The sequence below is a fragment of the Lagopus leucura genome, unplaced genomic scaffold (assembly GCF_019238085.1).
Source record: "Lagopus leucura isolate 7727_CA_CO unplaced genomic scaffold, USGS_WTPT01 Super-Scaffold_100001, whole genome shotgun sequence".
Taxonomy (NCBI): Eukaryota; Metazoa; Chordata; class Aves; order Galliformes; family Phasianidae; genus Lagopus; species Lagopus leucura.
In genome coordinates this window covers 51,753,036-51,780,203 of record NW_024962262.1, presented here as the reverse complement: position 1 = coordinate 51,780,203, position 27,168 = coordinate 51,753,036, and the positions used below count along the sequence as shown (strand labels likewise).

General features: G+C 39.9%; 1 protein-coding gene across 1 annotated transcript; it reads right to left on the bottom strand.

Moving 5' to 3' along the window:
* Positions 1 to 191: 191 nt before the first annotated feature.
* On the bottom strand, positions 192 to 24,237 carry XG (Xg glycoprotein (Xg blood group)). Its single transcript, XM_042866791.1, has 9 exons — positions 24,177 to 24,237; positions 13,240 to 13,281; positions 12,744 to 12,800; positions 8,987 to 9,022; positions 6,431 to 6,496; positions 5,287 to 5,343; positions 4,615 to 4,653; positions 4,203 to 4,322; positions 192 to 481 (listed from the first exon to the last, which is right to left on the bottom strand). Exons 1-9 carry the CDS (start codon positions 24,235 to 24,237, stop codon positions 192 to 194), a joined length of 768 nt encoding a protein of 255 aa, XP_042722725.1.
* Between the last annotated feature and the right edge of the window lie 2,931 nt (positions 24,238 to 27,168).

Genomic DNA, 27,168 nt, shown 5'->3' with positions numbered 1-27,168 from the left:
CGAACGGGGCGGGGACCGAGCTCTTCCGCCCGCCTCGCCTGCTTCCCCGGGCTGGTAAATCACCAAATGGGATTAGCCTCGTTCCCGCTGAAAACAGTGGGAGGTGAATTACGCTCGCGCGGACTCCTGTGCGCAGGGGCGGAAAACCGGCATTAGCGGCAGGGTTGGCACGACGTGACCCTCCCCAGTTTTCACGCGGGGGAGTCGCTCCCTTCTCGGCCCCGAGGAGCGCGGAGCCCCGCACCTGCCGCCCACCTGGGCCGCCCGCTGCCCCCCACGCGTGGCTGTAGCGCTATGGCGCCGCCTGACGGCGCGGCGCGATGCAATGTGACGCGGTGCTCTCTCGTCGTTGTCCGTAGCCTGGCCCTCCTCTCACCTCGGCCGGGCCGGTGGATGTCGTAGTGGACAGCAGGTTGGCCGTGAGCCAGAAAGCTGAAGGGAGACCGGGGACAGCTAGAGGCCAGGCTCTTCTCAGTGGTTTCTAGCGATAGGACAAGGAGCAGCGTCCTAAAGCTTGAACATAAGAAGTTCTGTACTAACATGCAAAAGAACTTCTCCACTGTGAGGGTGACGGAGCACTGGAACAGGCTGCTCAGAGAGGTTGTGAACTCTCCTTCACTGGAGATATTCAGGACCCACCTGGATGCCTACCTGTGCAACCTGGGGCTTTGCACTCGATGATCCCCAGAGGTCCCTTCCAACCCCTACAACTCTGTGATTCTGTGGCCCAGAGCTCTAACAGCGACTTTGTTTTCCTTCCCTGTATATAAATACCAAGTTATCCTAGTTAGAAGCAAAATTAGCACTGAAAGCAGTGCCTGCACACTGCTGTGTTGATGTCATTAGATGGAGTACTTGAGAAAGTTAAACACTTTCAGTGGGAGTTCCGACTAATTCAAGTTCAAATTCTCCATTAAAAAATAAATAAATAAATAAATAAATAAATCTGTCTCTTCACTTACAATAATAATAACAGAAACGATTTCAACTGAATAAGAAATTGTTTAGGAAAAACTGAGAACAAATTTAAATAATTTGTAGTAGCATTTTAAAAGAAAAAAATCTTTATGCTCTTAAAACTGCACATAAATCCTTCTTGAACACTGATCCTGAACAACAGATACATAAGATGTTTCCTTTTTCTTTTTTTTCTTTCCTCTAATAGTAGCTCCCACATCAGCTTAGACATTCAAGGTACCAGCCAGCCAGCATACATTCCATAAAATAACTCACAAAACGAGCAAACTTCATTTCATTTTAGGGAAAACAGGGTATGTGTTTATTGAAGATTTTCAAGAGAAAGAACGAGCATGGATATTTTTATTGTTAAACAAGCAATGGAGGTGGTAACCACAAAAAGCTTTAAAATCTACCTGACAAAACATATAGTAACTTTCATAAATATTAACATGAGAAGTTTGTATCTTTAAAGAAAAAGCACGTGTCCTGGAAAACTATTAAAATATATTATTGGTGATAAGTTGAAAGCGGTAGCCACAAAGCTGCTCGTGATCTTTGCATGTTGTCAAAGTGTTTCCATGTTTGAGCTGATGTACGCGATAACTTCTTACATTCAGGATCAAAATAAAGATATGAAATATCCATGTCAAATATCACGGAGATAGAATAGTGTTTTATTTTATGAAGTGTACCTGTCCAGACGATGTCTTTCTCTCAACAATTCAACAAACACGACAAACACCTACGTCCATGTGCATGCAAATTTGTAAGAAAATACATTCTTCATGTATTTCCTCTATGCTTATAAGTTAGTTAAAATAACCATATGATAGAATTATGTCACTAAACCACTAGTTTTGCCAGCTTCTCACCTGCATTTCATTCCCTGAAGATAGAGAGACCGGAAAAGGTTTTGATGATAATTTTTGTCTGCCTACAAACATTGTTAATACAGCAAGGTTGATGAGGAGCAAGAGAAGAAGATGAAGCAGCCTCACTAGCAAAACTCAAAGTATCAACTATACCTCTGCTAAAAGATATGTACAACATTTAAAAGTTGGTAGCATAGATTCATAGGACAAAATGTCACAGATTGGTTCTAACTGATTCCAAAACCTCTGCATCTAGTTTTCCCTCGAAGAAATTATGAAGAACACATTTCTTAAAATAAAAAGAAAGAAAGAAAAAAATATATATCAGGTTGCCTTTGGAGGCTTCTAATTTTTCAAGAAGGAAAACATAATTTACAACAGATTCCAGTTCCCTGAGAAGAGCCAAATGCCATTTCAGTAATAAATAAATAAATACAATTAACTTGTGCTCTCCTCATTTTATTGATTTTAATCAGTGGTTCGTCGGTGCACGTGTTCTTTTTATGTTGTATTTGAAAATTAAGAATGTATTTTCCATCTATAGCTCTTTCTGCTTTGTGAGAGTTCAGACATAAGATACGAAGTAAAGGCATTAAAATGCTCAATCATTTACACAACTTCAGTTTTTTCTTAAGTACCACAGACAATACAGAAATATGCAAAATGTGTGAATGGAAATGGCATTTCTCTTATTTCTGTCCTATCAGAATGATCAATTATTTTGGGCAATTTAGAAAACAAGAAAAAAAATTCTTCACTCATAAACCAAAAAAGCTGACAAAAGAAAAAAAAAAAAAAAAAAAAAAAACCACTCATAAACCAAAATATTTTAATTTTTAGCTCATATTAAGCTGGAATTCTGCATTTAAAATAACTCCTGAATTAAAATACTTATCCAGCATTTATGAATACAGTGCAATACTTATCCTGCACATTTTAAGTACATCTTTGATGATGTAAATCTCCAGGTTTAAGAGTAACGTCATGTAAAAGAAAATGGAATTGCAGTGCCTCCGCAAAACATTCATTAGAGGAAAATTTTTTGCTCAGACTTATGAAGCTGGAAAAAATGTCAGATCTGTGGGCAGAACATCGCCAACCAAAGGAGTGTGTCATCAGAGGACGGTTTTCATTTCAGCAGTTTACACTGTGGCCCCACCTAAAAGAAGGAAGATTAACATGAATCATTTCTGCTATGGATATCCTTTGCCAGTGCTTCTACATCGGCTGCTTTCTGTGCTCATTCTTCTCCAGGTCCCCTTGAGGCATGAGGTGGGAACCTCTTACCACTACAGAACTATGGGCAGCTTTTCCCTTTCCTCTATCTCCTTCCTCTTTTCAGAGGGCAGGGGGGTCACAGACTGCATCATCTGACATGATGCTTTTGTTACACCTTAGCTATAGACACAGAAAAAAAGTGACTGTCAGATCCCTTGGGGCACAAATAACCTCCCACAGTTCATCCCCAGGCCTGAAAACACCCCCCCCTTGGATGCAGGTGGGTATCTCCTGTGTAGTACTGTTCAGAGAACACCTGGCCCCTCTGGAGTTCCCTGTGGCATCACCAGCATCACTCAGCCTAGCAAACTTCTCCATGTGCACAGAGAAGAATTTTCCATATGTGTTCTGCATTTCATTCATGTCTTTACAATCCAGTGAATGTTTTAATACATGATAAATGTATTGGTTGTCAGTCCTATAATAGAATAGATAACAAAAATCAGAAGTTTAAATTCCTTTATGACAGCTAAGCACCAGGGAGCTGCAAGACTGGGGCTGCTCCCAAGGATGTTCACAGGGCAGCGTGGACCAGAGTCTAGCCAGCACAGTGCCACCCCGCCACACTAGGAGTGGGCAAGCCAGAGCAAGGTGATGATGGCAGAAGGGTCCTGTGGGCAACCCACTGAGCTTCAGGTAAATGCAAGACAACCAGCCAGGCCTAAGACCAAGTCAAGAAATCCAAAAAGCCATCCAGAACCATGGCTGGGCAGGAACACTAGAGATGCAGACAAGGCCAGGAAAGGAAGAAATGAGCTGAAATTGGAACCCTGAACAGAGGGCATATGGAGAAGCCCTATGTGAGGCTGATGCAGGTGATTCAAGCAGATCTGTGGGCTCAGGGCCATAACAGTCAGTCATCTCCATGGGTGCAAAGACTTCACATTACTCAATTCCTTTCAGGAAGTGGTGTATATCTGTCCTTTGGGTACATCGTGGCTTCCTATACTTGACTGAGAATTCCCAAGATCACATACAGGCTAGAGAATGTTTGGCCATAATTAGCTTATTTCTATCCCCACAGAATTATTTATTTTTTTTTAGTAAAATTCCCATCTTCTTCAACACAGAAATTGACTAATTGTGTCTTACCACGTGGTTTGAAACAAAGCTTGTTGTTCTTGTAAGCTGTGTAGGCCGCAATAGATCCAACAACTAATATCACAAAAGCAGAAATTATAGGAGATGTAACTCCAGCTATTAATCCTGAATCTGTAGAAAACAAGAGAGATTTTTTTCAGATGCAGTGAAATAGTATGACTAAGGCATATTACCTACAAGTACGTGTTTTTTGCAAAACTTTGAAAATCATATGGTGAAACATTGGAAATCCATTAAGTAATTAAGTAATTAAACAGAAGACTGGCAATTATGGTACACTCAGCTGATATGAAAGCAGTGTCATACAGCATCATTTAATATATGTACTACTTTTATAAGGCTAACATTTTCTCACTGTTTATGGTGATCTGAAACAAATTATAGAATAAAATATTTACTATACCCGTGCTTCCACCATGATTGAAATTATGCCCTTCTTCTCCTGCAATAGAGGATAAAGTTTCATCAAAAATTGTCTTTCATCATATTTTGAGAACAAAGTATTCTGCATTTCCTACAATGTGAAATGGGGCAGCTAGAGTGGGATTCTGTGACAGAGAAGCTCTGATTCTAATCCTGACTGGCATCAGTTTCAGTAGGAGGAATAGAGTTCCTTCCTCCTGCCACTTCATGTTTGTAGAAGAATACTGTCTGAAGAATATAAACAAAAAGATAATCCTTAGCTGTCTATGTCAGACTGATTTAAAGGAAATAGGAGGCCAACTCTACTCTTGTTATCCTCTACTTCTGGACAATAAGATGATTTATGTCAAGATCATAGACTTGGAGTGTCTTCTTTCAGTTCTCAGTAGAAGCCTCTTTGGGACTGTCCAAACAGAATTTGAAGGAATGAATCCTGCAAGGCTCTGGCTTATCCTTGCAAGGCATTTAGAGATATGTTTCAAAGGAGCTAAAGCTTGGTGCTAAAAGCCATGGAGAAAGATGACTAGTCTAAATAAAAATAGCAGAGTCTTGTCCTACACCTTCAGTAATAAACATTTGTGTTAAGCAAAACCAGCGAGCTCTGATTTATAAATTTAAGAGAGAAAATGCAATGAAAATTGTCAAATACTACCTGCAATGTGTGGTGGTAAAGGCTTCCCATCAACGAGATCAAAGTCGTTAAATCCTCCTGCAAGATAAAAATTAGGATTTCTGTTGCAAAATTATCTGAACAGTGGTAACATCTTCAGTTCCCTTCTCTGGCTTTTTTGTAACAGTTCTGGGGAAAGGTGAGGGACTTTAGAAATCCCAGTTTCCATACAGCAGCTGTCTTACAGGAGCAGTCACCCATTTACATTCACTAGAAGCTAAAGTACTAAAACTGTTGCTGTCTACCCATCCTGAGCATGAAGACACGTATGTTTGAAAATATGCTAAATTTGTTCTGTATTTAGAAGTCCAAATCTCAGAGCCACTTTAGGCTCCTAAACACAATATGCAAAAGCCCTGCTCATTAACTGGCCCAGCTCTATTCACAGAAGTAGACACTAGTGGGATGAGTGAACCTGGGCCTCAGTAGAATGTATCCTAATATAGTAAGGACATCTGAAATCCCAGCAGCTCTTGTAGTGGGAAGTCAGTAGGTCTCTTCTAGGAAAGACTTGAGAAGGGCATATCCACAGAGCATCACTACAGTCATGCAGCAGTAAATATGATATACGTGACAGTAGCTAGGATAGATGTATCACCTCCACTGTATTTAAGTGGGTGTCTGGGACAACAATCAAAAGCAATCTGAAATCCATCTCTCCTGTCCCACCTGTTGTATGCCCTAGAGCCATCTCAGTATGGATTTGTATGTAGCCATATCCATTTCATAGAGGTAGATGTCAAATTTGAACCTTAGCGTGGTTCCATGTATACATACCCAAAATGAAAGGAGAAACAAGATAAATATTAGTTTCATGTTGCTTAGAAGTCGATGTCCTCTCTTTTGGGGAGGCAGAAAAGCTTTATGGTGCCAGAACAAAAGCTCAGAAAATCTTTCCAAACACTGAGTCAGGAATAGTGAGAAAAGGAAGGAAAGGAAGGAAAGGAAGGAAAGGAAGGAAAGGAAGGAAAGGAAGGAAAGGAAGGAAAGGAAGGGAGGGAGGGAGGGAGGAAGGAAGATAAAAATAATAAAAATTATAAATAAAGAAATTAGAGAGTAAAGAGTTCAACATATCTTCTCTGAACAGTTCCTAGTGCTAGATTTTCTATGGAGAAAATATTCTTACCAGTATTACTGTGGCTTCCTGGTCGTGGTGGAAGAGGTGGGTATAATGGTTGTCTTGGGATGTCACCTATTGACAATAAATAGTTAGATGGTTGGAGAAACAGAACAGGGAGCTGTAAATAAAGAGTATGATAACTTGAAAATGTATGCATATTGCTCATCTGTTCCTGTTGAATTCAGAAAATAACCTTGTCAGTAGGTTAAAAAGTTTCAAGCAATATGTCAATAAATTGCAGGGTACTGAAGATAGTTAGAAAATGGAAATTTTTCAAAACTGAAATGAGAGAAGAGCTCAAAAAATGTCCAAGGGAAACATTTCTGGTAATTCTGGCACATGCTCATATTACTTTATTCTGACAGCTGGAAAGAACAGTATGCTACTGCAGGTGTCAGTGGTGCAGTGACACAGACCTGAAAGTGTTCTGGGCTGGTCAGGAGGCACGAGGTTGTCTCTGTGCCCTCAGAAGGTATTGTTATGAACCAGACAGTAGTTTCACTGAACACATACGGAATTCATCTCTTGCATGATGAATTTTATACTTTTAAACAGTGCAAAATGTACTCAGATTTTAGCATTTTTCCTTTTGAGCTGGCATTTTATCTAATTTCCACAAGAGTACTGGGAAGAGAGGAACTGGATAGAGAAAGATATGTGATCACAAGTAGCAGTTTCCAAATTGCATACACAGCGTTGGAGTAATGGACTGACTGAGGAAAAACGGCTATGGCTGTTCTTACTTCATAGTGCAGGCCTCCTCATGCTGCCCCCAACCAGGTCAGTAGCATATTTAACTGCTCACATAGTCAGGTAGCAAATTTAGCTCTGAAAAATCAAAGTCAGGCTACTGAAATAAATGGCATCTTCCCTCCCTCTCCTTAAATCTTTCTTTTACCTCCAACTCATGTCAGATGCTCTTTCATTATGGCCTCTTCTTGCCTACATGCTAAACATAACGCTTCTATTTGTAAGCTGTTTTAAAGCTCTGGTTCAGCAAATTATTTAGAGATATGCTCAGCTTTAAGCAAGAATTTATCCTACTGCATTCAATGGATTTTAGATACACTCTTAAAGCTTTGCTGAATCAGACTTTGCCCAATTCATTCTATTTAATAGGAAAATAGACTAGCTCTGTCCATGTGTTCCAAACTAAGACTCCACACAAAAGTGGAAAATTACCAATGTCACTCTTCATCCCCATTACCATACTGCAATTGTGTTCTTTAAACACAACAAGATGTACATGTGCATCATAGATGCTGAGAAGATAATGTCTTCACAGCTACTGATAATGAGGTATATATCATTAATTCCATTATAATGTGTGAATTTCAATTAAAAACATGAACTGAAAATTGACCAAAGAAATAAAAGTCAAAAGAAACATCATGTGCTAACCAATGAGATGTTTTTTTACAGAAGATACTTAAGTAATTTTTTAATAATTTAATCAACATGTTATAACCATCATCTCATCAGCATATTCAGTAAAAACTTTGAAGAATGGAACAATCAGTATGAGCAGGAAGAAATGACAGCAGAAATGTGGGGCTTATCAACAAAACTATATCCAGCTTTTGAAGTGTGGATGAATGTCATTCAGCATAGGTATGAGATGTTAGAGGAGAACCTGAACAATATAAGAAGTATGATTCTCTGCGTCTGAAACATGAATAAACCAGACCATTGCAATAGGACTTACATTTCTTTTTCTTCTTTTTTTTTTTTTTTTTTTTTTTAATTTAGTTTGGCTTTTATTTTCTGTAACCTTGATTCAAGTAGAATTTTAGGTCTTGATTCAATGCTACTCAGGCTGTAGATTATTACAGTGTGCAAGAACCTTTCTAGAGTACTTCACAGGTATACCTCCAAACACAGTAGGTAAAATGAGGTGCAAAATTTTCCAGCATCTTGGATGTCATGCATTTACATACCTCAGCACATGCTATAAATACATCCTAGATGAGGTTTGCATGTTATAGAAATAAATGGAAGTTACAGCAGGTTACAGTATCTTGACTGCCTGAAACCTAAACTGCATCATATCTGTCAGTGCTCACCTCTGAACCATTCTTTCCCACAGTTCTGGTTCTTGGCCAGCAGAGCTAAAACACTCATCTCTGTTCACTGTCACCTCTGATTCCTAATCTTTGGCAGATTAATTTATGATAGCTGAATGAACTGCTGGTGTTATCTGTTGTCTTCAGCCTTCTGCTAGAGGCTGTCTCTGTGAACCATGACGGCTGACTGGGCAATGTGTGCAGTTTCCATCCGTGGCCATGGTACTCCAATGTGGCAATGTTAACCACAGCAGATCTCAGTTAGTATAAATAGGCCACCACACAAATCTCTGTAGCTGGCAGCCAGACACAGCCCATCCTGGTGCCCTACTCTGCATGGTGCCCTCTGGTACATGAGTATGGCTTCCTTTAATACAGCTCATGTTGCAGTCATTAAATCTTTTTGTCCAAGAAAGGCTTCAAAAAAAAAAAAGAGTACTAAAAAACCCCCCAAACTCACTTAATCACAACATATCTGAGAAAAGAAGAAAGTACTCACCCCCACCAAGCGCGTCTCCTAAATGCAGATCATTGTCTAAGAAACGAAAAGGAAGAAGACGTAGATAAGTAAGCAGGGCAGACCTCTTGAGGGAAGTGAAACATCAGTTATTAGCAGAAAATGTAAAACAATGGTTGACAAGCAATGTTTTTTTTCAGATAATACCCACAAATCCAAGTAAGATATTCCACTTTTCTCAAAAAAAAAAAAAAAAACCCTTGTAAAATTTAACATGTGCCCAGAAAAGAATTAACAATTTATATCATACTTTCCACTCCGATTACAAAAGTTGCATTCCTTCAGAATAAATTTTATATTAGAAGCAAAGTCTGTACATCTTTCATATACGTGCAGGTTATGTAAGTGAAATTAGTTATGTTAGAACATTAAGGTGCATCTATTGATTTGTTTGATTTGTTCACACTTATTAACTTCTATGTCTGTAGGTCAAACCAGTATACTTGTCTCAGGTATAATTTGTTGCACCTATTTCTAGAAAAAAATCTTGGAAAGTAATAAACCTACTTAGGGAGACAGAATTGAATTAACTAATTTGTGTAAGGATCATGGTGATAGAAAAAAAATTGTGCTTCAAGTAATCATATGTGCCTCTCTAAGGTTGAGTGATGATCTGTTTATCTTTGGCAGAGCCATAAAAGTATTAAAATGTGCTTCAAATTCTGCACGGGCACATTATGTAGTGAATCAGCAGGCTGTTACCATTCCCTAAGACTGTGCATGTGCCTTGCAGTAGCTGAAATGGAACTTTCCATTAAATAAACAATTTGCCATTGAGCTGCATAAGATGCAAGCCTTTCAGGTGTGGAAAGAGTATGTAGGTGATATTTCAGGGTGTGTGGAACAACAGTGAGTTCTCAAAGGTCACTGATTCATATGCAGAAATATATCAGAGAGATGCTATTAAGTCCAGAGATCACTTTCTTGCTTCTAATAAATATGGAAATCTGCATGAATCTGAAGAAAAAGCAAAATCTACCTAGATAATAATAATCCTAATTGCCAAAGAAAATTAGATAGACATTCAAACATATGCTATTTTTTTTCGTTAGGCATCACAGTGCTTATCTGCTTTCATGCTTTCCTTCCGTCCAAAGAAAGCTATTTTTTGCACAGTATCTATTCTCATCCTATGTAAATAGGAATACTCAGAAATGCTTTGAAGTCTCCAGGAAATCTGACAGGAACATAATCATATTCATACTGCATGAGTAGATGTGTTTTGTCAAACTAGGTGTTAATCCTGTCAAGCTAGAACAGAGCTGCGTTGCAAAAATACCTCTCCATGTCAAAGGCTAGTACTTTAAGAAGCAATAATCTATTATCAAAACTAAGAATTCAAGTAAAATGCAGGGTTCTGCCCTGGAGGCTTCATGCAGAGATTTGCTACAGAGATGCTGAGGTCAATATGAATTAAATATGAATAGAAAGGTGTCTGTAAGCACAAGAAGAAACAGCTGAAAAGGGTTAAAAGAACAGATGGTAAAGGTCACCATTCTCAGCTGTAAAATTGAGGAATGTGCTGTTTCTGTCAAAAACAGCAAGCCTGCATTCTGATAAGGCAGCAGTAAAGGTCAGCAGAAGAAAAGCAGAAGGGCACTATAAACACAAAGGTTGCAGCATATCACCTATACCATTATTTTCCTGCTAGTTGATCCATAAAACAGACTAAAAGCATAGTGTATGTATCCCAAATAGATAAAAATAGACAGTGGGCAGCATGCTGGCCTAAGGTCCAGAGACGCTTCAGTAAGCAAGTTTATGAGCACCTTACCATTATAGCTGATAACTTGTGAAAGGTATGAAGGTATGAATCTGTTCAAAAGCTAACTTGTCATCTCTTATCAAGAAGAACCACAGAGGCATGACAAGGGCTAGCAGCTGATATACCTTATCCTGGGTTGCACATGATGCTCACCAGACAACTTGAACACAAAAATCTCAGAGTACCTGAGTGTGTGGGTTTGAGTGTACAACAACTAAATCATGGAATCACAGAATGACAGAACGGCTTAGGTTAGAAGGGACCTTAAAGATCCTCCAGTTCCAACCCCCTGCCATGGGCAGGGCTGCCCCAGACCAGCTCACGCTGCCCAGGGCTCCGTCCAACCTGGCCTTGACCACCTCCAGGGATGGGGCACCACAGTTCTCAGGGCGGCTGTGCCAGTGACTCATCACTCTCTCAGTAAAAAACTAATAGTCCAGCCCTCAAATCCATCTCTCTCCGATTTACAGATAAGAATGTAGGATTGCTATGAGTGGCTAAAACCTACTTATTTAGAGATTTCAAAAATAAACTTAATCTTTCCCTTCCATTGAAAGATACCTGCAGGGCAACTTCAACTCAGACAGGGATTCTTACGTGGGAAGAAATGCCGGTGATTCCCATACAGTAATTGGACCTACTCTACCAACATCATCATCTCAGCGAGACATGTTTCTCAGTGACACTGGCTAAATGAGACATAGAAGAAACATCGAGGTTAGTATGAAACATCAGGTACATGTTAGGACACCCTTTTATATCGTGTCTCTGAACATTTCCAAACCCAGCAACGTATTTCAGAACTTTCTAAAAATTTGTTCTAATCAATTTTAAACTGCCTGCAATCCTTACTAATGCCAGGAGAGATTCCAAAATACACTCTGGAAGACATCGAGTTCTTCATTCCCAAGAATTAGCAAAGTTGATTCAGGTAGGGCAGCCCTCCCACTGTCACATGTCTAACAGAAGTCCCAAAAACTCAATTCCTCTCACTGGACTGTCACTGTAACTATTGATTTCTGACTTGGCCTCCTAGCATGACTAAGGACAGAGTCTCTGAGGGCATGATTCAAGTAACCTACTTTGAATGTCTATATTAGGATGAGAACTGATCCACATTTAGGATTACCTGAACTGTTGTTAGACTTGCTGATTACTCCCCACTGATTTTAAAGGAAGTAGAGAGCAGTGGCTTCACTGTACCTTGCAATAGGTGCTTCTAATCTAGGTCAAACACAGATTCTCTTCGCAAAAGCAAGAGGGAAGAAAGAGTGCACAGGATCTAATGGCTACCATGCTCACAAAACACTGCCCTGCTTGTACAGAGTGAAACAGCATCACGTGGAACATCTAACCCTAAAAATCTTACTGTAATATTTGTTAGGAAAAGGTATAAAGTTGTTCTGTGGCTAATGTTATCCAGCATTTCCTGATTCATGCAGTTTCCTTCAGTGTAATTTAGGTGAAAAATATCTGTGTTGTTATAAAATGTCATAAATATGCTTGTGGTTTTGTTGTTGTTTGGAGTTTGTTTTTTTCCAACAGTAACAGCCATTCATTGAAAAGTTATCATTGCTAATACTCAAAAATACAGCTGAAACCTTTCAGTCCTCTCTGCTCTTCTCAGTTTTTTTCCTTTCTGACTTAGGTCATTGTAGCAATCAAAACTAGATAATATTCAAGTCTGTTACCAAGCATCGTGAACACTTATGCTAAAAGAAGAGAGAATGCAAAAAAAAAAAAAAAAAAAAAAAAAAAAAAAAGACACTGAAAATAATAAAGACATGCAATTGGTAGTTGCCCAAAAAATACTTACTTTACATACAGAGGACACAAATTCACACAACTTGTCTTAGGAATGGCACATTAACAAATACAAGCAAGAATCTCACGCAAGACTGTAATGTATAATATCCATTATACATACTTATGTATAATGGATATCAAGTCATGACTGTTGTCTGTATTACTCACTCATCAGAGGTCTTGTTGGTCTTCTGATCACTGTGGGCTTCCTGGTAATTATATCATCTGTGTGACCCGATGATATATATATATAAAAAATACAATAATAAACTCTTAACATTGTTCAACTTATCAAAAGAAATTATCTGCAAATTAAGAGAGCTGTATTTAGTAAATCTTTATGCATCATAAACTAAAGAGAAACTAAACTAAAAAGGATGAGATATGTTTCCAACCCCCTCCCCCTTTTTTTTTTTTTTTTTTTTGGTTATTTGTTTTAAAGAGAAAAGATAATTTTATGTCAAAAAGTTATGTTTTAAAAACAAAACAAAACAGAAAAAGCAGCAGTTTTCAGTTGTATGCAAATTAAAATTCTGGTGTTTCCCTGCCCTTCATGCTTTTAATTACAGTACTACCCTCTTCATGTTCCAGATCTCAAGAAAAATAGAAAGCACTTAAAACTTATTACTAGATCTAAATACCATAGGAAAATAAGGACACCTACCTGGGTGATCGAGAGCATCAGCTAAATCGAAGTCACGTTGACCTAGAAGGAAGCAGAGACCATTAGAAGCAGATATCTGTGACCTCTGAGGGCTCTGGATAAAACCAGAACTCTGCTTAGAATAGGCAGAATGGAAACCCACCCAAACAGGAGCTTGCCCAGAGCAAGCTGTCAGCCCTTGTCCCTGCACCACATAGGCCTGAATGACCACAGCCATCAGCTCTCCTGGCATGCCTGCCCTGAGGTCACTTACCACCTCAATCAGCTTTTTTTTTTCAAGTCTTTCTGTAACATATGTGAGCACTAACAGATAAACAGAAGTGTTTACCTAATTTACTTTCAATGAACCTTAAAAAAATAGGAAAAGAGAGAAAAGAACCCTTTGTGTTCTGTCTTAGGTGACAATGACGTCATTAAATGTCACAGCAGGGAAATGAGCATCCTGATCTTTGAAGTTAGCAGGTGAAAAAAAAAAAGAATAAAAAAGGAAAATATTAAATAGATGTAAACTGAAGTCAGAATTGAGTAAACACAGGTATTCATCTGAGATTTACAAGGGCTGCTCTGATTGCAGTGCCTCCTACTTTACAGTGTTGGCCCACAATGTCAGAGGTGGATGTTCATGGTATGGCAATAGAGGTTGAACATTCTCACCAATATTCTATTACATGTTGTTGCTGTGTGACAGATAGTAGCAGAGGGGCAGTCTGTCCATATGGCATCTGACATGGAAGTGTGGATGAAGCCAGGGTGTCTCAATGAATTCCTCCATGCATAAAGGAATGATACCCTCTGACACTGACTGATGCTGAACATTGATGAAGACCAAACAGTGGATACGAGCACAGTGAAGAGGTGGGTGGTGCTTTTCAGCTGTTGGTGACAGCATCAGTTGATCTCCTCTGCTAGTGCAGATTTTTACAAGTGTGGCATGCAGGCTTTTTCTTATACATCACTGGTAAAAAAGTGTAGATAATGGTGGTGATTATGTTGAAAAATAGGGTTCTGTAGCTGAGAATTTGCTCTACCGAATAATATTATTGTGCTCTTTGTATCTGTTGTAGTTTCTAAGGAAATAAACAGGAAGCATTACTTTTGCAGTGACCTACATACATTCCTCTCTGTGTGATCCACCATGTCTTTTTAATACATAGCCTTTGTGATTCACATCTTTACAGATCAGGTATCCAGTAGTTCTCATCCAGATCAAAACCCCATTTTTCCTGTCTGCATGCCAAATAAAAGGTCAGCACATACAGACCCACTGAAAGAAACCCCATGTCTTGGCTTTTCCAAGCAGGAAAACACTGTGTCTACCACACAGGTTTCCTACTCTGCACCTGCTTATCAGTCTGCCTAAAAGGCTTAGTACCTAGCTCTAGGCTAAAATGTTTTTCTTGGAAGCGATCAAAGTCTTCACAGCAAGAAAAGTCTTATTACTGGAGTGGGGAAGCTGGGAAGTAGATGTGAACTGTTGGAGAAGCCCCTCAACTCAGCACTGGTGTCAGTCTTGGCTCCACGGGTGCTGGCAAACTTCATGTCACTCCCCCTGTTAATTGCTGCTTCGATAATGGCCCTTGTCTGTGTCAGAGAACTCCATGGGAAGATCGGTTAATCAGTGGTAGAGCACTGCATGATCCTCGAATAGAAAGCAGCACAAAAATATAATGTGAAATCTTTTTGAGTCCTGTGAAAATTTTCACCCAAGTCTGTGAACTTAATTATAGCTGGTGTCTGACGGGAAAAATAAATCCAGGCCAGAATGCTGAATAGTGAGTGGTCTCAGAAGGAAAACTGTCCCTACACAATAGTGTGGGAAACTTATGTTTGGATGGTAAAAGCAGGTAACAGCATAACACTGTCCTGCTAATGCTATCATACAAACATTTTATCTCATCATTTGAGCTGCTCATGGAATGTCCTCTAGTCTTACCCTGGCTGCTTGACCAGCCCAGCTGGGTCCACAAACCTTTCAGCTAGTCCCTTGTGTCAATAATATCCTAATGCCTGTTCTTAATTTTGTATAAATCCATTAAATGAAACAAGACATGAAACTGACAGTGGGTTTCCTCAGCCAGTACTCCTTCGCTGGCCCCAAGCCCTTCCCCTGGATCTGTGTCACAGCTGTGCCATGCCTGGCTATGAACGTGCAGGCCAAGGGTAGATCCTACTCACTGGCCAGCCTCGTCACCCAGCCCTGCCAGCCTGGGTGCATTCTGCTCCTAACACTTAAATCACAAACAACAGAACCATAGAATAGGCTGGGTTGGAAGGGACCTTAAAGATCAGCTAGTTCCAGCCCTCCTGTTGTGGGCAGGGTTGCCACTTACTGGATCAGGCACAGGGAAACATAGGATTGCTAGGGTTGGAAGGTACCTCAGAGATCGTATATGGTCAAATTATGTTTCTCTGAAGTATATTTTAGTGACAGAAATACCAGCAAGTTCAGTTTGGGTGTCCTTCGATTTTGTCCTCGGTATAAATCATTCTCAAATGGCATCCTGAGAGCTGATGGCTGTCTAATCTGAGCCCTACTTCAGGGTAATCCCAGAAGGGCTCACACTTTGCCATGGGGAGAGTCATTGAAATAATTCTGAAAGACCAAAAAGCTGTTGGCCAAATCTGGTCCTGGTTTACAAGTCCTGGTATGCAGCAACTAATGGTGGGGAAAGGAGCTACGGAGGTCTTAGAGAACTTGATAAAATTGGTTTCTAAGTGAAACCTATGGGAAACTTCCAAGTATAGTATATCTTTCAAGTCAGGAGAAAGAAAAAAAATAACAGGGTTCTCTAATCCAAAAGTAGGTGGCATTCAGACAAGATCATGCAGATGACTCCAATTGCATGAGAAAGGGAAGCAGTAGCTGACATTTGTCCTTCTCCTGAAATACATCATCTGGCTTCCCTCTTCTGCTGTATGTCTGCTCTGTGGCCAAAATGGTAAATAAAGAAAAGAGGTGCTGTTTTGAGACAGCAAGGGAGAAATGCAAGACAACCAAAATGTTAAGGAGAATAAAAAAGAAGCCTGAGGATCCCCTGCAGAAAATATTCAGATTGAATTTTTATTATTTCTGATGATCAAACAGATAATAAAAAGAAACAGACATCATGGCACCAACACAGAATGACTGATTGATGACTGAGTAAGAAAGGAACCTACACTGAAGTTTCTCTGGTTATGTAAATATAAGCCTTGACAGATGGGCAGTATGTGGACATCTGTGTAGCACAGTAAATGATATTCCAATAAACTGAAAAGATTGCTTGGACTTCTATCCCAACTTCCTTCAATAATAACATCAAATCATTGCCAAGAAGTAAGATTTTGCAGAGCAGAATTTTAAATGATCATTCCCATTTCTGGGACTGTACCTAGACATTTTAAGAAACTAATTTGAGAGGATAACAGATGGTTAACTAGCTGAACAGTCCAAATTTCATCCACAAAACGGTGGGTATAAAAAGAAAAACAAATCAGAGACTCGGAGAATATTTTCCTCAATAGGAACTACAGTCACTTCAGGGATCTCTTAAGATAAATGGCATGAAGAATAAATTGGACAAGCATCATCATAGAACAAACAGACTTAATTGTGTTTTTCACCTAAATAAATGACTTTTTTTAAACTGCTTCCATAATAGAAACAACTGCATCTCTGCAGGAAGTATACTCATGAGAATGAGAAAGAAAGAGAGACACGGGGAAAAAAAGAAAAAGACAGAGAGAGACAGAGGAAGGAGGGAGGGAGGGAAGGAGGAAGAGAGGGAGGAAGGGAAGAAGGGAAGAAGGGAGGAAGGGCAGAAGGGAGGAATTTCAATTGGAAAAAAATAAAAATTCCTTTCGTGTATATATATATATAACATGCATGAAGTTATGAAGAGATTTAGTTATGCAGATTGTGCTAGCTCAGAATTACCTCTGTTATTACTGCTTTGGGTTGGTGTGCTATCTCTTGGCATTAGTTCTAGCCTTTCTTCTGGGAATATCCCTGTTTGCACATAGAAATGAAATGACTGCACTAGTGCTTTTTGTTGTGTGGCCCACAATTGTTCTTAAATTGTTCTTTGAAGATGCTTGTATGCTTCTGTCTGACACCACAGTACAGTCCTTATTGGCAAACAAGAAAATGCTAAGCTAAGAAAGCAAGCCTTCCAGATGGATATGTTGTTTGCACTGGGAAAGAAGCTGTTTCAATGATGTTTGTACAATATGCTCAAACACAATGAACAGTACTAACAGCAGGACTTTTGCTGGCACTTCCAGGATTATTGGGGAAGTAATTCCTTCCTCTCCGCAAAACACATGTAGTTGTGCCAGCAGAACTTTGAAGAATAGGCCTGGCTTCAATTACTACCACTAGATTTCTCTGTGACAGCCACACGACAGAACGGACTCCATGAAGCCAAGCACCAAAACACAGTAGTTCAAATTATAGAGTTATTGCATTTATTTTTACAGGCATCATTCTTTCAGACAGGACATTTTCTTTCACTAGTGCTTGTACTTGCTATTAGCCAGGCCAACTTATTCCACCAAGGTGATCACTCCTTTGCAAAGTCAGATACACATTTAATACACACTAGCATTTGCCCATATTTGTTATTTGAAAATGTGGCCCAAGTAATTAAAATACAGATGGCAGCATCTTGTGCCTGTAGTTGAACACGAAGCCTAAATGTTAAATGGATTCATCACACTTTAGCGCTCTTTCAGATCTCCCACAGTTTTTGAGGAGAATTTACAAGGAGAAACAGCAGATTCTGCAGGTGGATGCCACCTATTATTCACTATAGAATTATAGAACACTTTGAGTTAGAAGGAACCTTTAAAAATCATCTAGTCCAACTCCCCTGCAGTGAACAGGGACACCTACATCTACACCAGTTTGCTCAGAGCCCAGTCTAACCTGACCTTAGATGTCTCCAGGGATAGAGCATCCACTGCATCTCTGGGCAACCTGTGCCAGTGTCTCACCACCCTCACTGTATACGTCTGTTTCCTTAAGTCCAAACTAAATCTCTCCTCTTTAAGTATGAAACCATTTCCCCTTTTCCTGTCACCACAGACCCTGCTAAAGAGTCTGTCCCCTTCTTTCTTATAGCCCTCCTATAGATACTGAAAGTCTGCTCCTAGGTCTTCCCAGAGCCTTCTGTTCTCCAGGCTGAACAGCCCCAACTCTCTCAGCCTGTCTCAGACATGACGGAGGACAGAATTTTTCTCACAAAAGGCTACCATAGCATTACCACGTGACTTTGAACCTCAGTAAGTCCTGCACTACATCTGTATGAACAAAGTTTGTGGCCATAAAAAAGGCAGACATTTAAACAAGACAGCATAAATATTGTTAAATGAGAGTCAGGTAATAGAGCAAAGGAAATTAAATTCTCAGGCGTTCAGTACATGGAGTCTGCCATTCAAGGTGAAGCTTAGATACATGAGAAAATGTGTTTGTATGTATATGTACATCTGTATGGCCATACAACTTTAATGTATGTGCGTGTTAGATGAATTCTGTCCTTTTGTCAATGAGATGATTAAATTAATGGGCTTTGAGTGCACTGATAGCAGTTATACAACTGAGATAATAACTGTGTTACAAGTAAATTAGAAAGCAAAAAAAAAGTAAAAAAAAAAAAAAACAACTAAACATATTAGGTACCTCAAAAGGGAAAATAAGTTGATTTAACATTGTTTAAAAACAACAAAAAACGTTTCTTCAGCATGATTAAAGAAGAATTGTTTTTGGAATACGGTGAGCTTAAAAGATGATGAAGTTGGCAGATTCTGAGGAAGAAATGAATGACACACGGATGAGAACAAATTTTCTGAAAGTATTAGGTATCTCAAAAGAACATGATACATAAGTCACCTGTGGGACTTCTGTACTTTTTAGCAGAAATGGTAAGATATTCTTCGTACAGATCATTTCTGAACATTATATAATCATTGTACATACTTCCTCTGTTATGAGAAAATAGTACGTATTCTCCCAAGTCTTTGGTTCAGAGCATACCCATTTACTGGTTGTGCTTTGTTCACGAAACACCTATGTTTGTTTAAAGGAAATTACTCACATTAGAAAAGTTGTGTGAGAACATAAAGGTTTATGCCCCCGAGTGGACACTATGGACAAAACCTCAGTGAGCGGGTATATTTCTTTGATGTAAAACTCTAATGATCCACATTTCCTGATGAAGTTACATTAGATCATTTCTTTCTCCACCACGGTCCTTTCATAAACAATGATTGCCATTTCAGCCCCTCGGTGGCGTGGCGGAAACTGAGTGTGCTTTAAAATCTGTAATTAAGATCTAAGATCCAGTCTACAGACCACACGGTATGGACCTGATTATTGGCTTCATGTGTTTTGCCAGGCCGCTTCTGTTTATGTTTTGAACTCAAAGGAAATGAAAAAGTCTTTCTCACTTATTCATACAAAAGCACATTTAAATAATTACCAGCCAATAAGATGTATTAATAAAGAGTGAGTGTAGCGCTGCTTTGTGTCTGGGCAGCATGGCCTCATCAAACATTAAAGGTCTTCTATTTTTATGGTGTTTGCTTTGCTGTGGACAAACAACAGCTATTCAAAGGTAGCTACTGCTGCTTATGATGTGATGCACCCTTGCATACATAACATCAAATAGATACAATTTTCTGAATTTTTCTCCAGAGTGAGTGCAGAAGAAGCTGATGTGTCTCCTAAAATTACATGCAGAATAAAGGAGCTGGGACCTCTAACAAAGCAGCAGAGAGATGCCAGCCTTGGTCACTTCTGTTTCTCAGAGTATCTTCTCATGTACCTCATCTCCTCTCCACCATCAGAACAGACAGAGAACTACCTTTGGCTCTTCAGCAGGCAGGATGGGCAGCACAGACCTCAGCAGTGTTGTTCCGTAACCAACAAGATAAATTTGTTCCAGAAATTCCATGTGTAGCAAAGCCTGTGCACCTGAAGTCACAGTACTTCATGGACATAACTACCAAGGTTCCAAGGGGATTAATAACACAGCCATGTCATAAAATGGGTTTTGCCAGTGTGTTTGATATGCATTCTCCACTTGTGCTCTCTAGAAAAGTAGCAAAGAAGCGAGGCCTACAACTGCTCTGCTTTGCACCATTGGCAATGTGTTTTCTTTCAGATAATAAGGCTGGAAGGCATTAGAGGTCAGCACGCAGGTCTGTAGAGCAACAAAGTCTCTAAGTCTCAAGTGCCACCCCAGTATTATTCAGATTAAATAAAAAAAACAAGTGAAACTATGATCCATTAGTTGTGGCTGTTCAGGCCAGTTCTCTGTGTGCTGTGCATGCCTGGTTCCTCCACCACAGCTTCTGTGAGGCTTTGGGAAAAAGGAAGGACTTTGCTTTATTTTGTCTGCTAATCTTAGTGCCTACCCTGGCCATTGTTTTTATTTAATCTGGGGGATTGCTGACTCCTGAAAACATATTGCTGTGATGTAGCTTTGTTAATAAATTACTCAGAAATTCAAATGCATGGCTGTCAGAAAAAGCATACACAGCAGAAGTTGGATCATATTTTCATAGCCCATTCAAGTGGTTTCTCTTAATTGGGATGGCCTACTTGGCTTCCTGAGATGCTGTCCTACAATCAATATTTTAGATATATTTTTTGTTAACAGACATGGATTTTAGATTCCATGTGGAAATGAAGGAAGATTAATGTTAAAAGAGAAGATTAAAACAATATGAAATTATCTCCTCATAGCCAGAAAACAAAATGCCATAGAAATGCATACTTTTGTTGATTTCTGCTCTTGAAAGACTTTTGGCATTCAGTTGTTTATTTATTGTCCTCAACAGGATGGAAAGAGATTGACAATTTCTGATGCAAATGAGGAAAAATGCAGACTGAAAACCGGCAGTTTAGGCGCTGCTTGCAAAGTGGCAGCAGTGTTTGAGAAGCGACTAGAGAAGCTAAACAAACACAACTGTTGTTGGCTCTTCCTGAGCTCTGGCATTGCAACAGCTCAGCTGATAGCAGTGTTTCAAACAGTTCAGGTATGCTACCTATCGCACTGCAGTCACACCCTTGGATGGCAGTACCGACTTGCCTACAGAGGATAGCAACTCTGCTGCTGGGAGTGGAACAGCTCTGGTACTCAGCAACAAGGGAATTTGTTGTTTAATACATCCCCTCTGATACCATGAGTACTTCAGCAGGTATGCGTGTGGACCACACGCACTGATGGGCAGGACAGGAGTTTGATGGAGTTGTGTGAGATAAATGCGACTGGGTTTGCACCTCTCCCATTCTGTCTTTTAACTCCAGTGGAAACTACATTATTCATAATAACTAAGACACGGCGTCTGAAATCCAAACAGGTCTGTAATTTTCTCCCTGCAAAATGCCCAGACAATTACCTGAGAACACAACTAGTTTTGAGTCAAAATCTTAGTAAGCCTTGGTTTGACAGTGATATATAGTTTACTTGCTAGCAATGCTGTTCCCTTTACCTGCATAGTACTCAGTATGCAATGGAGTAAAATTAACTTGTCTGAATCATCAACTTCTGTATAGTCGATGTTACTGACTAACTATGTAACCTACCATCTGGTCTTAAAAAACATGGATAGCTAGTTTGTATCTATACTGGGTACCCAAGGAGTATTTCTGATCATTCCGGTCTGAGCAAGGGTCTCAACTGTTTTCCAGTTTCATACAGGAGAGAACATCTCAGATTGCACCACCTCCCCTCTGACATGTACACATGGGATGAAAACTGAGGTGTATTGCCCAATTGAAGCCTTCAATATGTTTTTAAAAGGTGAAAATCTCAGTTACTGGGGGTGAGGTCCTAACTGTGTCTTTGCACGCCCTACGCAAGATGTATAGGCACAGCTGAAGTTGGATTACCACAGGTCAGCTGAGCCACCGTAACTGACCTGTGGCATTAGCATGAACTTTGGCAAAAGAAGTTTCTAAGAGGCTTCTTTCATTTGGATTTGGCCTAAAAGCCACCCAGGCAATTAGCTGTTGCATCTCAACTTGTATAGGAGAACTTGTGTAACCTGCCCAAGCTTGAAAATTACAGAAGCCGAAAAAGCACAGAAAATCACAGTAAGCATGCAAGTTTCTAAACAGTGTCACTTTTTCTGAACAACGTGGTCCTTAGTTGTGCTGTGTCTCTCTTGAGAAGAGTCCAGCCAACTAGCTGAAGGTGCCTTCATACAAAGGAAGCTCTAGATAATAAGGGGAGTCATAGCATCTGGCCTGGCCACAGTGACCTGGCAGTTTCTAGGAGCTATCACAGATGGTTAAAGCCTAGGTAAAAATTAAGGCTGCATATAAAAGGCTGAATCATGCTATAGACATTCATATCCTGAAGACTTAGACCAGCTTTTCCATAGCATGCCCAAGCCTTTCCTAACTGTGTCTTGACTAGGGCTGAAACGTGGTTCCTATAGAAGTCTGCTGAAGCAAGTAAATACTTTGATGATAAAATTAAATGGCTGTTGCAACAGAATTAAAATAATTCATTTTGTTTCTCAAAAGTGGATTAAATAGTTTCCACAGTCATAAGACTGTGCCAGAAGTCCTCAGCAGCTTCCAGCAATGACTTTTTCCCTGAAGCAGGGCCTGAACTGCCTCTTAATTACATGTGTGCAGCAGGAACGGTTAGCCTGACTGCCCTAGTAATTACAGTGTCACAGCGTATGGAAATCAGCTTGCCCATGCTCAGATAATTCAAATAAAAATATTCAGCATAAGAGAGATCTCCAGAACAAGAAAGACTACATGCCAGTAATGAGAGAGTGTGAATCATCCCTGTTCACAACATGCTACAGGGCAGGCCATCACTGACCTGCCGCTCTGCCGTTTCAGTGACACATTACTTGTAGAAGACTTCCAAGTAGTTCCTCATTTTTAAAGAAATTATTGTAAGTATACGGTAACAAACACTGAATTTTATCATCAAAGTTTTTACTGCGTTTTAGGGGATATTTACAAGAACCCTTTCTAACTAAAGTTGAGTTTTTTCACTGCTCATCCCTGCGAGATCTCCCTGGGACTCCATTTAAATCCAGGCTGGTAGAAGGAAGAGCAGCAGCAGCTATTTTAGAACTAGTGGTTAATGATCAGCTTCTTCCTGCGGTCAAACATAGCTCTAAAAGTATTTGCAGTAACACACAACAAAATAAAAAGATCACCAGAATGCTACATGTCAGATGCACATGAGGATGATCCTATTTGGTTTGATGGCAAATAAAATTTTACAGAATGCTTTGCTAAAAGAAAATTACTTCAGAGTTTACAATGAAAACTCAATGCAAAGGGATTACATTTTCTCCACCTATATTCATTTTTCAAAATCCATTCACAAAACACCTTCAGATCTGCATTAATCCTGCATATAAAGAAATACATATGCCTGTGTCTGGATTTTATATATTCAGGAATATGTTGGCTAAAGTTAATCAATCAATACCAATATTATAACATGATCATTTTAAAACTGCAGCAACGTTTATTTTTACAAAATACACAACATGTTTCTAAACATCAATAACCAAGAAAAGCTTTAAAACTATGAGAAAAACATTTGCCTAAGGATCTTTCTGGAAATTTTAAGATCTCCTGGAAACTCATTTTACAGCTTCCATTAATAAAAGTATATATTCAAGTTCAAGCTTGTGAATAATTTTAGGAAAGTAACACCAAAGGGAAACTACAAAATGATAATAAGCAAACTCTAATTAGCACAATTATTATCAGTGAAGATCCAAAAGCTATGTATCTCTTTAGAAACTGCCAAAGTACTTACCTAGACGCCCTTGAATGTTTCTCATGAAATAGTCACAACAAAAATAGCAAGTATTTCTAAACAAGTGTATTTGTTGAGAGGCTGAGGCTTTGCTTTTGTTGTTGTTTTTCATTTTTAGTAACTGCACCCTAGAAATAAGCCAATTTCACTTACCTCTTACATGGACTAGAAGATAGCCAAGGAAGACAAGAAAGATGCTTCTGAATTTCCCCATGGTCTTCTATGCAGAGCTTTGGTTGCACCGATTGTTATTCCCAGGCAATGATGGGTAGGTGTTGGTAGTGCCAAGGTTTGAGGGAGACACTTCTAATCAGTGGCTACGTCCAAAGAGGTCTTTCACCATCACACTCATGTACTGAGGACCAGGGAGAAGCCTCTAAATGCCTCACCTGGTATGGGGCAGGTGATATACACAGGCAGCCCTTTGGCAAAGCCACGTGCAGCACCCGTAGGTGACACCTGCCCTCTAACAAATGCATTTATCACCCAGGAGGCGAAGGCGGAGAGCAGGGGAGCTGCCTGCAGCACCCAATGAGATGGGAACCAGCGTGCTTTTACTCCACCTCTTCCCCTGAAGGAAAGCCAACCTGTTTGACGTCTTCTCCAAAGTAGGGTGTGGTGCCACAGGAGCTGAAATAACCTGGGAGAGGAGGTAGGTTTTCTCCAAAGCATGCCTGAACAATCTCTCAAACGTACTCTGCGCACGGAGTGCTCCTTCCCTGTTCAGTTCTCAGCTGACACCTCACTGCTGCTAAAAGAAGTTCTCTTGGAGTCCAAATGAAGGCCATAGTTAGGGAAGTGAGAGGCCAAGAGTCTGCTTTGCAAGGACTGGGGATAGTCTACAGAGGCATAACAAAAAATTAAGCCTGTGAACTTAACATGGAATGTCAGACTGCTGACCTGGAGCATGGCCAGGTCCCAGGTGGATGCTCTTAGTCACGAGGTAAATATGTCTGTCTCGATTTTCTCCACTGATCTAAATGTACTTTCTAAATAAAAATATCCATGCATATCCTGCAATTAGTGCCATGCCAAAATCCAAACAAGAGGGGAAAAAAAAGCTTTGGAAGAACAGAAATCATGTATACGTGCATGAGCTTATATTAAAATCACAGTTAATTACATACATTAAAATGCAGCTTGCCATAACCCCTCTGTGGTAAATGTATGCCAGTTCATTTGCCTGCTGAACTCTATTGCCATCATCTTACTGGCACACAGAAGCAACGTGGACACTGGTGAGCTCTCCTTTTCACTGGGATGTAGGCTGCAGACATTTTTGTCAGCAATATTTCAACTATGACAGCAAATGCATTCAGGACTTTGCTACTATTAATAGCATATCTGTACACTCTTGGCATTGCTGGATGTTCCCACCTGGTGAGGAGCAAAGGCTGGCTGGCCCTAAGTGCATTTCTACAGAGTTAAGTATGGAATTGTAGAACCAAAAACATATCCCGAGATGGAAGGGAACCACAAGGACCATCGAGCCCAAATCCCAGCTCCACACAGGACCACCCAAAATCCAAATGCTATGTCTGAGAGTGTTGCCCAGACTCTCCTTGAACTCTAGCAGCTCGGGGCCGTGCCCACAGCCCTGTGCATCCCCTTCCATGCCCTCTGCCCTGTGGTGCAGCCCCTTTCCCTGACCCCCAGCTGCCCTCCCCTGACAGCTCCATGCCGTTCCCTCGGGCCCTGTCGCTGTCACACAGAGCAGAGCTCAGCACTGCCCCTCCGCTCCCTGCGAGGAGCTGCAGCCGCCATCAGGCCTCCCCTCAGTTCTGTTCAAAGCAAGGGAGATCAGCCTCTCCTCATACGTCTTGCCCTCCAGGCCCTTCACCATCTTCATAGCTCTCCTTTGGATGCTAGTAGTTCTATGTCCTGAACTTATGCTTTTATGTCACCTACAATAAAGCGGAAGATATAACGTAAAATTTGCTAGCACGACACTAGCATTTCCACAGGATTGTTTTTTTCCAGAACACAAAAAAAGCAGGCATGTGTACTAATCTTCCTATCAGTGATGAATTTGCCTGAAGGAACGGAAAAGATAGCAAGGCTGTATACTAGTCCCAGGCAAGTCCAAGCATCTCATAGACTTCAGTAGCTTTACTTCAAAGCTGTTCTTGACAGTATCTTCCCAAAATACCTTATGTCACCTGTTTGCTGAAGCTAGTTCTTCCAGATACTTACTTTGGATATTGAGATTATTAAATTTAGTTTGAAGATGATGTGTCTCTTGTCCAAAACCAGCTACTACTTCATCAAGCTAAATAAAAGCAATATCAAAAAGGCTGAAGGGCATACTAAAGGAGTAGACCTACCACTGGAGTCAGGAGACCCCAAATATTCAAGTTATGTTCTTCAAGCCCTGTAGGACTTACTAAACTCAGCTCTCTCTGCCAAATAGATGTGCAAAAGCTTGCCCAAGGTGGCAAGTATTGCATATTAAGCACAAATATAGGGCTTTTTATCTGATCGTAGACTGCAGTTTTATCACTTTGAGACAGCATTTATCAATCTTTTCCTATTTTAAGAGAAAATAGTTCTACCTAGTATTCATCTGACAAAGCTGACAAGTTGCCTAATTTGTTTTTGACTTGTTCTTTCACAAAAAAAAAAAAAAAAAGAGGCCCCATATATTTTAAAAAAATCAAATGGGTGGAGAAATGGAGCCAGTGTGTCTGTCTATTCTCTAACGCTAATTGCTTTTAGCACATCAGGCCTCTTTTAGATGAGACAAACTATAGGAGAACAAGAAGACAATCACAACTCTCCAGTTTTGACCTCATCCTTCATGTGGAGAGAGGTTGGACATTACTCTGTTTGGCACGGGCAACCTACTGTGTGAGTCGTTCGGAGATGAAAGAATCGAATTAGAAACTAGAACTACTAGGGAAAGCCTACAGTATTGTTTATAATAAAAATAGAGGTATTTTAATTAAAATCTTGAAACATCTGCTTATCACAGTCAGTCATCTAAATGTAAGCCAAATGCACAAGAGAATCAGTGATATAATTTGGCAACAAAATAATATAATTTTTACATTTTAATTAGAATTTCAGTGTTCTATCATTGAAGGTGGAGAAATATACATTTTGGTATTTCATCCTTCAGGTTTTTAATGTACTCTAAATGCAGGGG

Coding starts and splice junctions, on each gene's coding strand:
- XG (XM_042866791.1), bottom strand. CDS start 24,237: ATGGGGAAATTCAGAAGCATCTTTCTTGTCTTCCTTGGCTATCTTCTA. Junction 13,282..24,176: donor TCTTCTAGTCCATGTAAGAG/GTAAGTGAAATT, acceptor GCTTCCTTCTAG/GTCAACGTGACTTCGATTTA. Junction 5,344..6,430: donor AGGAAGCCACAGTAATACTG/GTAAGAATATTT, acceptor TTTATCTTGCAG/GAGGATTTAACGACTTTGAT.